The 14132-nt window shown below is 38.4% G+C and overlaps 1 protein-coding gene across 3 annotated transcripts in view; it reads left to right on the top strand.

Annotated features, from left to right (window-relative positions):
- Prkd1 (protein kinase D1) overlaps positions 1–14132 on the top strand; it is a 394421-nt gene that overhangs the window by 341869 nt on the left and 38420 nt on the right. For all 3 annotated transcript variants that reach the window (XM_041658222.1, XM_041658220.1, XM_041658221.1), the window contains 7 exons: positions 174–378; positions 1432–1555; positions 3598–3675; positions 5237–5516; positions 6581–6633; positions 8744–8816; positions 10198–10304. In XM_041658222.1, the coding sequence (XP_041514156.1) occupies positions 174–378; positions 1432–1555; positions 3598–3675; positions 5237–5516; positions 6581–6633; positions 8744–8816; positions 10198–10304 (920 nt within the window). The remainder of the gene's footprint in view (positions 1–173; positions 379–1431; positions 1556–3597; positions 3676–5236; positions 5517–6580; positions 6634–8743; positions 8817–10197; positions 10305–14132) is intronic.

The following is a 14132-nucleotide window of genomic DNA, read 5'->3' on the forward strand; positions in this document are numbered from 1 at the left end:
AAGTATGTTTATTGTCCATCTATTCATATACTATGAATAAAGGTGAAAAGGGATATAAAAAGATAGATAAATTCTTTCTAGGGCTCAGCTTGGGGGTTGTTAGGATAGTCTTTCCCTTAAGTACTGGCTCCAAGATTTCAGACTTATCTTGTTGGGTCCTCACAATTTTCTAGATTTGCTTAGCCCTGGGGCAGAATCTGATGTTGTCATGGAAGAAGGAAGTGATGACAATGACAGTGAGCGGAACAGCGGACTTATGGAGGACATCGAGGAGGCCATGGCCCAGGATGCCGAGATGGCTATGGCGGAGGGCCAGAGTGATGGTGCCGAGATGCAGGATCCAGATGCAGACCAGGAGGACTCCAACAGGACCATCAGGTTAGAGACCCAGTAGAACCCAAAGAGGTTGGATCCTGAAGGCTCTTAGATATTTCAGTCTATAAAAGAAGCTTGGGATATGCCTGACTTAATTCTGAAGAGCTGTGTACTGTCGAAGAAAACCTTTGAAACCAGGTCAAATGGAACTACTGCCTGCTTTGTAATTGAATCTTATTGTAACCATGCCTCTTAATGCCGTTTGTATCAACCATGTCCGAGATCCTCATCACCTGACCCCTTTCAGGAAAAGTTTTCCACTCTAATTGACATTACAAAGCATACTGACACTTTTCTATCCGTTTTACAAATGTTAAATTACTTAACACGTTGACATTAGCTATGATCGTGCAGGGATATATTGCATATCTTCCATTTACTGAAATAATAAGCCGTCTTTGAGTAGTGAAAATATTAGCCTTAAAGCTGGCTTCACTTTGAGGAACATACATTTCAAGTGCCTGAGGACTTGAGGGAAATAAAGAAAAAGATGAAGAAGGAGAGAGGGAAGAAAAAAATCCAGAAAGAGTTAGAGTCACTTAGAAGAGAAAAAAGGTGAAGGATGAGAATAATCCCACGAATACCAGTTACATAAAAGACAACTCAAATGACAAGTTCTAGTATTTTTAAGAAATCACTCAGACACAGTTCATGCAGAAATACTATAATACATAATACCACAGTATGTAATCCATAAATTACTATTATCATGCCTGCTACATACAATAAACTTTCCTCTGTGGTTTTGAATACTAAAGCTTCAAAACACTGAGAGTAACTCCACTGTTTTCCTAAAAATTAGAACACCATCTAGATAAGTACGAAAATCTAGGTGCTTCTTACTCTGCCTAGGGAGTTAAAAAGTGAACATCTGAGTACCTGCCACTCTCCTGAGGAACTCACTTCTAAACCATTCATCCCTGACAGTACATTTCACTGAAAATGAGATGTACATTTGTTGACTTCTGCTTTGAAATAGTTTAAATGAACGTTTATTCACAAAAAGAAGGTGTGAATATGAAAATATTTCCCTCTAACGTATTTTGATGTTTCAAGCCCTTCAACAAGCAACAACATCCCCCTCATGCGGGTGGTGCAGTCTGTCAAGCACACCAAGCGGAGAAGCAGCACAGTGATGAAGGAAGGATGGATGGTCCATTACACCAGCAAGGACACACTGGTAAGGAGACAGAAGTGCTTTGTATGACATTCCTGCCTCAGAGGACTGGAGAACATGAGTTCTTGGGAGTAGTCCTCACAGCAGAGCGCATGCTATCCGGGTCTTTGATGTAGGTGAATAAGTCATGGGGTTAGAATAAAACTGTAAAATACAATTACAGTGCAAAAACAATGCTCTGTAGACAAGTGGAATGTCTACCTGTCATTTCTAGGAGAGCCATGAAAGAGTTTCTAGACCCTTCTGTGGTCTATACTTTTAAAAGAAACTTCATTGTGGGGGAGAACATTGTTGACTATTATATATTCTCAAGACCTAAATTCTTTGTTTAAAAATCAGCCACGTGGGTGTGTGATAACCCTGTAGTCTGTTTCTCTCATTATAAGTTGATTCCTAATAGCTCTATAATAAAGTTGTGTATATGGGTGGAAAACAGCACCCTTGAGCCATGGTTCAGAATTTAACTAATTGACATTTGGTGGGAGCCTTTAATTCTATGTTTCTCATCTCTACCCATCAATAGGATGTCTACCTTGTCTTTAGATAAAGAGACTTGTGTGCTTCAGTTGGTCATTTATAATTTAGATTTTCTTGTGGGAGAGAATATTTAGTTCAAGACTCAAGTGAACAATGTCAATTTCCTCTTGTGTTTATTGGAAAATATTTAAAGAATATTTTTCTTCTTTTATATATAAATATATGAAATATATTCATATGGTCTATGAGTGGTTGTGAAAGATGCTGTGTGATGATTTTGCTCTTTTGGCTTTTAGAGGGGCCCACCACTCAGCTCCCAAATAAATCACACACAGAGGCTTGTTCTTAATTATGAATATTTTGCTTTAGCTTGGCTTGCTTCTGGCCAGCTTGTCTTAAATTATCACAACTACCAGTTATCTCTGGACTTTTTCCTTTTCTTCCTCTTGTATATCTTACTTTTCTTCTTACTTCGTGGCTGGCTAGGCAGCTGGTCTCTGCCATCCTCCTCCTATTCTTGTTCTTTTGCTCCTCCTCCTGGTTCCTCCCTCAATTTATCCTCTCTGCCTGCCAGCCCCACCTATCCTTCTCCTACCTTGCCATTGACTGTTCAGCTCTTAGTTAGGCCATCAGATGGTTAAGACAGGCGAAGATCACAGCTTCACAGATTTAAACAAATGCAGCATAAACCAAAGCATCACACCTTAAAATAATATTCCCCTCGCCTGGCAGTGGTTACACACACCTTTAATCCCAGCACTCGGGAGGCAGAGGCAGGTGGATCTCTTTGAATTCGAGGTCAGCCTGGTCTACAAGAGCTAGTTCGAGAACAGGTTCCAAAGCTAGAGAGAAACCCTGTCTTGAAAAGCAAATCTAAGCAAAACAAAATAAAATAATATTTCCCAGCAGAAAGACACCAAGAATAATGTTGCGACTTTGTTTCTGAAAAGAGGCAGATTCGTACCTGTCCGCGTAGGCCAGGTGCTGTAAGAGAACAGACTCAAAAACTTGAAGCCGTGAGTTCAGGGGTCAACTGAAGAGAATGTGGCGTGGTCAAGTGCATTTCTCTACCTCTGTTAAACTTGGAACCACGAGGTCAAACTTTCCATCCAGTGAAATGTATTTAGTGATGTAGAATCCAGAGTTCTATTAAAAGTGAAAACACCTAGCTGAATGGACAGGGCTTGTCACGTTCTAAAAGATATGCACACACAGACATTCTACCTCCTATTAATCCCTGCTTTGTTGTAAACTACAACATCTCCTTTAGCTCTTTAAGGAAAAAAAAATGTTAAAAATTTTCTTGTCTTTTATTATACATATCATGAAGCCCCAAGTATTTCTCAGGATGCTAATCCATTGTCTCTATTACTATTCCCAACCTAAAAGGTAGGTACAGAAACCAGTCACATTGTGTTCATTAAATCATCAGTTTCTGGAGTCAAACTATGAGACTTTTGGGCTAATGCCCTTACCCATTTTATCATCGAATCCATGTTCTCTCTGATAAAATGCCCTTGTTTTTATAAAACTCATTTATTCTTAAAGTTTCATGACTTCTATTTCAGCGGAAAAGGCATTACTGGAGATTGGATAGCAAGTGCATTACGCTCTTTCAAAACGACACAGGAAGCCGGTACTACAAGGTGAGGCTGGCTTCTTTCAGTGTTGTTCAAGTTCCTCCTTGCATCCTCCTGGGAGTGAAGGGAATCATGGATGTTGTCCACATCCAACTGTGTGACCATTCCCGGGTTCCTTCTGAGGGAGATCTTCTCCTCTGTGCTACAGAAGTTTTGTAGGCATCCGGATGTAACCACTTGATTCTTCTGTGAATCTCACCATTTCCTGCAGTGTGCTTCTGGCTCAGGAGATGGTGAGGAGCAGAATGATGGAGAGGGAGATAGATGGGAAGCTAAGTGGGGAACTTTAGCCAAGTAGATGATCACAGCCACTGTCTAAGAGTGAATTCTGAGACCCTCGGTAACCTAGCACATCACTGGAGATTAACAAGTAGAACAGTTCCTCACGACTGCCAGCACTTACTAGGAACTGTTTCTTCATTGATTTAGCAGCAGACATCTGTCTTTTTACATTAAATAATAGAAGTTTGCTGTCTAGATTGGTTCCTTTGATTTGTCATGCTACCCTACACAGCTGCCACACAAAAGGAAGCATTACTGCATTGTTTTATTTTTTTTTTTATTTTTTGTTTTTCAAGGCAGAGTTTCTCTGTGCAGCTTTGAAGCCTATCCTGGAACTCACTGTGTAGACAAGGTTGGCCTCGAACTCACAGAGATCTGCTCTGCTCACAGGAGGCTGCCTCTGCCTCCCAAGTATAGGGATTAAAGCATTATTACATTTTAAATAGAAAAAAAGGACGTTATTGCTTTAGTTACTTTATGCTTTCTGGACTATAGTCTGACACCTAATATTTTCAATACTTAAATGATCATTAAAACAAACAGTTGTGGGGTTGGGAGAGATGAATCATTCCATAAAGTACTTGCCACATAAGCCTGAGGAGCTGAGTTATCTCCTCAGCGGTCACAAAAAACAACAACAACAACAAAAAAAAAAAAGTCATGGTTCAAATGTCTTTAAACCTAATATGGGGGCACAGAGATGGGAATTTCAGTAAGCTCTGAGTTTAGAGAGACCCTGTCTCAAAAAATGGGTAAGCGTGACCCAAGCGCACATAGCTGAAGAACTTGCCGTGCTTTTCATCCATGGACACTCACTTACCTGTGTAACTACATTACGTTCGCACATACTGAATCAAAACATGTTTGACTGAAGTGCCTCTAAGAATTATTTAAAATAAACAACAGCCATGAGTACCCAAATGCATTAAAAAAAATTGTCCAATTTGCCACATACCTTCGTTAGACTCTCCCATGTGCCACATAACCGTTGTTTAAAAACAAAACAAACAAAAAACACCTTGAAATTTCTGGGAAATTATGGTAAGACCTCATTATAAAATATTAAATTTTATGTATGTGTTTCTGTTATAAAATATTTTCTGTAAATTTTGTAATTCCCTTTCTCACATGGCATAGATTTTATTTAATAGTTTTATGCTGTATATGTTGTCAAATATTTCCCACAAATTGCATCTGTTTTTAATTCCCTACCTTATATGTGGATTTTATTTACTAGTTGACAGGCTTTTGAGAAACTACATTCACCATCTTCTGTCTTCCGCAGGAAATTCCTTTATCAGAAATTTTATGCCTGGAACCCGCGAAACCTTCAGTGTTAATTCCCACTGGAGCTAATCCCCACTGTTTTGAAATCACTACAGCGAACGTGGTCTATTATGTGGGGGAAAATGTGGTCACCCCATCAAGCCCCCCACCAAACAACAGTGTTTTCACCAGCGGCATCGGTGCAGATGTGGCTAGGATGTGGGAGGTGGCCATTCAGCACGCCCTCATGCCTGTCATCCCCAAGGGCTCTTCTGTTGGTTCAGGAACCAATATGCATAGTAAGTCCGATGGCTTAAATCTGCCACGGCGTGCATGCTGGTGTTTCAGTAACCGACCTGTTCCTTTCCCCAATGAGACAATGAAGAAAGACTCCATGTGCTGGCATCAGCGTGTGGGACAACACGGAATCTCTGAAGAGAAGCTGCTATGCTTACTAAAACACTTCATTCATCAAACTGTTGTATTTCTTTAATATTAGAACTTTTACAAAGTTAAGCATAACCTATATATTAAACATCCACAGATGTCCAGACTTATTGTTGCCCAAAGAACTCATCCAGTTTGCAGTTAGAGTTTCACTTGAATGCCACAAATATGAAAAAAAAAAAGCAAACCCTTATTTCTCCCAAATCACGTCTCATACTTCTTTATTTGGGGCCTATGTTATAAAGACCATGTTACACTTGATCACCTTCTCCCAGGAAGACGTTTCTGCGCATTAGTTCACTAGATTCAGCCAGAGTACAGTTGAAATGAAATATTGAAGATGAACTAAAAAAGATAGAGGAAGACCTATATAAAATTATGATATGAAACTCCATCATAGTTATTAATCATGCAGCCTGCAGATGAAGCCTTTTAAGCATTTGGTATATCTGTTCTGTTATGATTTTTTCTTTAGCCAGTATATTAATAAGATATATGTGATTAATCCAAGTATAAAGAATGTATCTGTAAGTAAGCGACTCACTTAATCAGAGCCCTCTATTTTAATTCCTAGACCTCTGTCAATTAATGACTTGTCTACATTCTAACAAAAACAATTAATTTCTAGAAAGTTAGTCATCTGTAAGCTCATACTGGAGTTGCTGCATAGCAAAGCAAGAATAGGAACCCAAGTCTTTTATAATCCAAGTTCCATGCTGACAAATATATTAAAAAAAACATGTAGAGACTTAGTTTATAATTTTAAGAGAAATCATATATTCTAATAGAACTTTTGCATGAATATCTAATTGCAGAGATTGATGTAAAAGCAGTTCTCTGGGATGACTGATACTCACTCTTTTTTTTTTCTTACACTTCATCTACTTTATGTCTACTTTCAAACATGAATTTCCAGAAGACGTTTCTGTGAGCATTTCAGTTTCCAATTGCCAGATCCAGGAAAACGTGGTGAGTTCTTGTCTTTTTTTTTTTTTTTTTTTTTTTTTTTTTTGGTTTTTCGAGACAGGGTTTCTCTGTGGTTTTGGAGCCTGTCCTGGAACTAGCTCTTGTAGACCAGGCTGGTCTCGAACTCACAGAGATCCGCCTGCCTCTGCCTCCCGAGTGCTGGGATTAAAGGCGTGCGCCACCACCGCCCAGCTGAGTTCTTGTCTATTAATATCAATCTTAGAATGCAATTACTGGAAAATAAAATTATCACGTGTTAGATGTTTATTTATCTAACATGCTATATTCTTCTTCTATGATATTTTATAAACACTGCATTGTTTGTTTGCCGATATTTCTAGATTCCATAACATAGTACCAGAGATTGTTTGTCATAATAGAGAATCATAGTGAAATACAGAATTTTTTTTTACCTTTATTCCTTTTTTTAGAGAGCAAATTAAGACAAATGGTTTACTGAGAACACTGCAAGAAGGAGGCAGGCTTGGCACCTAGGGTGCCACTCGCCTACACCTGACACTTGAAGTTTTTTGGTTGAAATTGTACAGTCAAAATCGATATACAAATAAAATAAAAATGTTTATTTGTACGAGTTTTTAAACAGGTCATTCTTTGCTGACAAGGACTGCAAATCCATGGCAAGGGTTGCAAATGTTGTAAGTCACATATACGTATTCATGATCTAGCCCGCAAGAAAGCTGCAGAATCAGGAACCCCTGTCACCCATGCTACCTAAGACAAGCCTTTCTTTCTGGTTTTGGGAGTTATCGATCATGTTGTAAGATGTTTTATATGCTGTTGTGTTTGCTTGATTTCACTCCATAGTCAGAACCCAAAGTGGACGAACGACTTTCCTACCTCATTCCTGTGGCCAACAGCATTAATTGTTTGTTCACTGCACCTGAGACCCCAGCTGAGGCTCTTACCATCCTACTTACAGCGACCTGGCCTTGTTTATCAAAGAATAAACTCCATGGATGTCCGTTCAGTATTAATCTTGTCCCTGAAATACTTGTTGAACCGTTTTCCACTGAACAAAGGCAACCATGAATTACATGAGAAAACTTCATCCTGCGATGCATGTCTCAAGACAGCAGGTTCTTGCTGCTCTTGCTGAAACAGGAAGGGCCTTGAGAGCTGCAGGTCACTCTGAAGACCACAGAGGCACTTTACCTTGGTCTGCTATTGTTGTCCACTGAAAATTTGGAGTTAAATTTTCAAAAAAAAAAAAATTCTAAAGAGCCCATTTGTTAGTAGATGGAATAGCTTGGTTTCGGGGGAACAAAGGGACTGGGATAATGATTTTCATTATCAGAGAGTTTTGAATTCTTGTGAACTCTCCAAGGGGATCGCAGCACACAATTTTTCTAGCTGTTTTCAAAGAAGAAGATGGAAAGAAGTTGCTGTGGGTAGGATTGCTGAGTGGAGAAATGACTAAAAAATTGTTTGTTTTAAAGGATCAACAGTTGAAGAATTTAAAATAGCCAGAAAGTCTGTTACAGTGTACAGTGCTGGATGAATAAAATATTAAACTTTTGTTCTGTTTCCATGAAGATGCTTGAATGTCAGAATATGAAGCCCAGATTAGCACACTCTCAATTCAGCAATTATTATTTAAGAAGTAAATGCTAAACGAGTTATTTTCATAGCAAGTAGGGATTCTGGAATGGTTGCCTATTGCTTAGGTTCTCATAGAAATGAGATTTTACCAGGAGTAGCCTCACTGTCCTGTCCAGAGTATAAAGCTGGATTGTGAGACACATGTCTTGGGACCTCAGAATAGTTTGTGAAATTTCTAAACTACTAGTGTGGAAAGAAGACTCCACTTTCAGATATTCATCATAAATGGCACTGATTGGTTTTTAGGTCCTGTTTTGCTCTGTTAAAACGTGTTGTGTCTCAAGCACTTCAGAGCAGAATAGTTTTCAAAATATTTTATTAATGTCATTTGAATATTGTAACCATTAAAGTATTATCTAAGATTTATAAGTCTGAAATGACCTTGGGAATATATAATTATATTTATATTTGATAAGGTAATAATAATTATTATAAAATATAAAAGGATTAAAGCTTGTTCTCCATTTCTGTTTTTTTGGGCATATACCCGTAGGACATTAGCACTGTCTACCAGATTTTTCCTGATGAAGTTCTGGGCTCTGGACAGTTTGGAATTGTTTATGGAGGTGAGTTAGCTCAACAAGTGTTTTTATGAACTTAAAATTTTAGGCACCTGTGCATAAAAGTATGATATTACCAAAAAATATCAACAAGGGAGACATGTATCTGTGTGTCTAGGAGAGACTTCGGAAGACATAGCCATCCTCTGAACAACAGGTGCATTTTGAAAGAATTCTAGCCCAGAAAGCTTTTGTTGTTGTTGTTACATGTTTGCAAACCCTAATCACAGCATGGAAGCCGTTTGATTTATTTATTTAGTTGTCGAAACCTGAAGGCTGTAATTTATAAACAAAGCAGTTTCATTTCCTCTCAGCCTCTTGGACTCTTACAGACACTGTCCCTAAAGCCAAAATCTTTGAACTCCCATGTTTACAACAGTGTATCCAGTTCATAGAATCTGAATTTTTAGCTGTTCAAGGACTATGCTCAATTCTTTAGTTAGATCCTAGACAGCTCAGTCATGTCTAAGCCTTGAAGTAAGAGTTAATTGTAAAGTGTTACCTGCTGTAGAAAATGACATTTTCACTTTTCTTATTTAGATAAGTAGCAAGATTGGTTTTGTGAATTTCTGTTTTATAAAATAACTCTGTCTAACACTTTTGCTTATTATGTACTTATTAATTATAAAATTCGTAGAAATCTAAATATAGAATTTATAATAAGAGAATTTAAGTTGTTCTATTTTTCAATGTAAGTTTGCTTTTTACAAAAATACTGCAATTTTTTAAAAATGAAAACCAAGTGACTAGTAACCAGTCTTAATATTCTGTGCATCTACAATAATAATAATAATGATAATAATAATAATAATAATAATAATAATTTCCTAATAAAAATAATGGCAGATGGAGCCTAGTAAGTAGATGTCACAGCCCCGCGTGTGACAGTGAAGCAGGGGTGATAAGTAGGATGAGAAATCGGCAAACTCACGGTATTTCGGAACCCCGGACACTGAAGGACCTGAAATACCGAGCTCATGAGGGTGGAGACCCACAAGGAAGAAAGAAAGCATTAAGAGTAGACAGGAGACAGAAGCAATGAGGAAAGAGCCTCCGAGGTGACTTCACAGAGACCAGGGAGTGGAGCTTCAGGAAGCTCTGGCTGTGTAAGGAGATGCTACTGTTGATGGCTGTGTTGAATCAGAGTCCCCATGAGTCAAGACATGGGAACTGGTGTTCAGGAAAGTGAGACACAAAAGCAAGGCAGCACAGGAACAAAAGGGAGGCCATCAGGAAGCAACCAGTGAGAATGGGGAGAGCAGGATGCAAGAGCAAGGAACCCTGGGGGGAAAGGTGTTGAAGTCACAGAATTCCAAAGTAGTTTATGTAACCAAATCGTTTGATAAGTTATATCTGTTAATTTTTTCCCTTATTTTTTATTTTAAAGGTAAACATCGTAAAACAGGAAGAGATGTAGCTATTAAAATTATTGACAAATTAAGATTTCCAACAAAACAAGAAAGTCAGCTTCGTAATGAGGTTGCAATTTTACAGGTAAACTCTTTGAATCTCATTTGAGAGCTGCAGATTCCCTTCCCTGACTTCTGTAAAACAGTGGAAAGTTATCCAGTTATCTACAGGCTAGATAGTAAAGGGCAACTTAACTGGAATGGCAAATTGAGTCATAGTTGCCTGACTGGTACCATCCTAAGTGTGCAAAAGTTGATTTATTTGTGTGTACTTAATACCACAGTTCACCATGTCCTTAATTCATTAAATATGCATATTCTCAGTGTGGACATGCTGAGTGCAGTTTGTTGTGGTTTAAAAAAGACCTTACCTTCATAAGCACTTCTCCCTTGTGAGAGCTAGATTTGTAGCTCTGAGCTGTGTAAGTAACAGGTGTCTTGAGAAAGAAATTGATTGTCTTGACTTTTCCTGATACCCTTCCTGCTTCTCCAGGTGAGTTTTTATTTGATGTGGAAGATGGTACAACTTTCCTATTTGTTAGAAAGGCCTTTAGAGGTCAAAGGGAAACTGAGCATCTGCTTGCTAACTGGTCAACATCGTTGTCTATTTCATATATATGACTGTTAAGTGCATGTGTTTATACATCCGCCATAAATCCTACTTCTGCACATTAATGCTAATTTTGATTAATAGTTTTGTTGAAATTATTATTATGTGTTAATAACAAAGCAGTTTAATTCTCTGCATTTACTGTTTCATTTAATTCCCCTTTATTGAGCTTTGAGTGTAAATAGAGCAGAAGCCTGTAATCTCAATGTGTAGGTTATGTGGAGGCAGTAGAATTACTAGTTGGACACCAATTTGGATTACATAGCACAATCTAGTAAAAAAAGAGATAAGGAAAGTGTGATAGAGAGGTGGGAGAAATGAAGCCAAAGGAGGTAATGACGACTTAAATCTTGGGCCACTTTGTATAGAAAAATAAGATGCTTTTATGGATCTCAGAGTGTCTGAAGCTGGTGTTTTGTGCCTTTGGGCAGTGTAGCACAGGGATCTATTCACAAGCATTCCCTTAACCATGGTTAGCATGCCAGGTCTTGTATTTATATCTTAGCACTTGCTAGGCTGTAACCATAAAAAAAAAAATCTGTTTTAAGTGTTGAAACTAGGGACATAGCTGAAGTGTGTAAAGTACTGCCACAGAAGCATGGGGACTGGAGTTCAGTTCAACAGCCCCCAGGAGAAAAAGCTGGACACAGAGGAGGTGTGCTTCTGCAGTTTTGACCAGGCACTATAGCTAGTCACTGAGCTCCAATCCTGTGAGAGATGTTAAGATATTATAGATAATAACTAATACCTGTCTGTTCCTCAACTGACTTTTTGACCTCATACATCCACCCATCTATGTTATCTTAGTTGTAACACTCATTCCCGTGTCTTCAAACAAGAGCACTGCAGCTCCATTGCCTCATTATATTCTGCTGTTACTGATGCCCAGGTGTCTACAGTTCTAATAGGGTGTACTGATGTGATATTTAATTTGAATTCCCTTGATGATATGTGATGGAGAGCTTCTTTTAATGTAGGTTTGTTTCTGAGTGTATATTTCGTGAGGTGTCAAATCTTGGCTCATTTTTGATCTCGGGATTTTTTATTGTTAAGTTTTGGAAACACTTTGGAAATATTTAAGAGCAGTCCATTATAAAGTTTGATAAAATGTATCCTTACAAATATTTTATCATGGTCCGTGATTCTTTTCTCATTCTTTTGATTTGCTTGAAAGATTCCTGAGGATGGGTAGAGATCATGACATTCTATATGACCCTATTGTTGAAAAGTTGAGAAAGGGCAGAACAGCCTGAGAGATGACAGAGTTTGCTTGTTTCTTCTCAGCATCTTGGCTTCTGTTTGCATTTCTCTGTCTCTCCTTTTGTAAGAAAAGGAGGAAACTCGTTATATTTACTGCATGTCTGTAGCAACGCTGAAATCTAAAGCTCGATGGAAGCCTCCCAGACATGGAGAACCTGAGAGTGGCTGAGTAATGTCTGGGCATGTTCAAGGATATATACAAATGAGAACATTAAGGAATCTTTTTACTAAACAGATATTGATTTTGTTTCCCTCACCCGTCTCTAATCTTCCTACTGAGACAATTCCACTTAGTAGAATCAAAAGGGTTACAGCAGATTTCACATAAGTATGTATAAAACACTGCTTTGTTAATCATGAGATAACTCCCCAAAATCCACACCCTTTCTTGATGTCAAAATGAAGCATGTCTGTTGCCATTAGAAGTAAATAGAGGTAATCCAGACTACATAGCTAACTCTATGGATAAAGTACTGCCACCCAGTACCCATGTAAAACCATGAATAATTCTGTGTATCTGTATTCACTGCATGACTATGGCGAGATGTGCGTTCAAGACAGGAGAATCTATGGGAACTCATGGGCTACCCAGCCTGGCATGTACACCTTCCCACCCCCAACATGTACATAGTTGAACATATCTATTTTTTATATGTGTGTATATATGGTGTGTGTTTGTATGTATGTGGTGCACACATGCTGTATATGGAGGCTAGAGTACAACTCACATGTTAGTGCTTATTTCCCACCTTATTTGACAAAGGCCCTCGTGTGTGTGTGTGTGTGTGTGTGTGTGTGTGTGTGTCTATGGTTGTAACGTAGACTAGCATGGAATTCAATTTGAATTGTTTATCTCAGACTCTTCTCAAAATCATGGCAATACCATCTCAGTCTCCTGCATGCTGGGATTGTGGCCAAGAGCTACCATGTCTGGATCATATTTTTGAACAACATTAAGGTAGGGTCAATCTGAACTGATTAGTACTGGAACAGAAATATAACGGCACATCAGTTGTGATGGCATCTTTCATAAGGAAACTATATATACCGTGAATATTTGAGTACATTTGAGACTCTAGAATTCGTTGGGTTAAGTTGGCTTGTGGCCTCACTGATGTAAAAATAAGACAGCCACACTTATGCATGGAAGAATGTGTCAGTTCTTATATCTAGTCTTGCTGAAGTCCCGCTGTGAGCATATATTCTCTTAACAATGTGTGTTAACTTTACTTTGTCCTAAGATAACATCAATGTGAATTTCAAAGTTTTTTTCATCTGAAATTTTCTAAATATGTAAGCCTTTAAAAGGTCACAGCTGAAATGGAAACTGACTGAATCATAATCTTCCACAGTTACGAAATAGAACCATATGCACATGCAACAACTATGGATCTCGTTGGGTAGAGGGAAATTTCTCTGTCCATCGTGGAGGTTGGCCTGCTGACCCCAGAGTAGAGGCACCAGCCTCATAGCCAACGCTTCAAAACACAGCAGGAAGGCAATAAGAGAATTAAATTTTGCCATTATGGTGCCATATCTTCTCAGGAAGTGCTGTAACAACCTGTCCTGCAAATAGTCGAAGGCATCCTTGAGAGAAATTCTCTGCAGCACAGCCTTCATTTCCTCAATTTTCCAAGGAAAAACAGCCTGGTTTACTCTCCCCACTAGCCAGTGTTCTCTTATGTATCAGCACAAGAAAGAAATAAATGACAGGTGCCTTGAGATCATTAGGAAAGAATGCTCATGGATTTTAATGAGAATTAAATAAGTTTAACAGGACTTTCATATCCCAGAATTTATCTTCCGTCTCGTAAATGTAAGGAAAGCACTACACTAGTTCCTTGCTTTCATAAATGATTATTCTCTTGTTCATTAATTTGTACCATTTCATCTATTCTATTTCCCAAGAAAAGATAAAGCCTAGTATTCTGTCACTAGCTGGACCCAGTGCATGTCAGTGCCACCTAAGAGGACTTTGCACACAAAACAGAAAGGTCAGGTATTGCACAGAGTGTGATTTACTAAGGAACTTACAGTTTGATG

This window comes from Microtus oregoni, unplaced genomic scaffold (genome assembly GCF_018167655.1).
Source record: "Microtus oregoni isolate MIOR12 unplaced genomic scaffold, Mior012 000009F_ref0000495, whole genome shotgun sequence".
Classification (NCBI taxonomy): Eukaryota; Metazoa; Chordata; class Mammalia; order Rodentia; family Cricetidae; genus Microtus; species Microtus oregoni.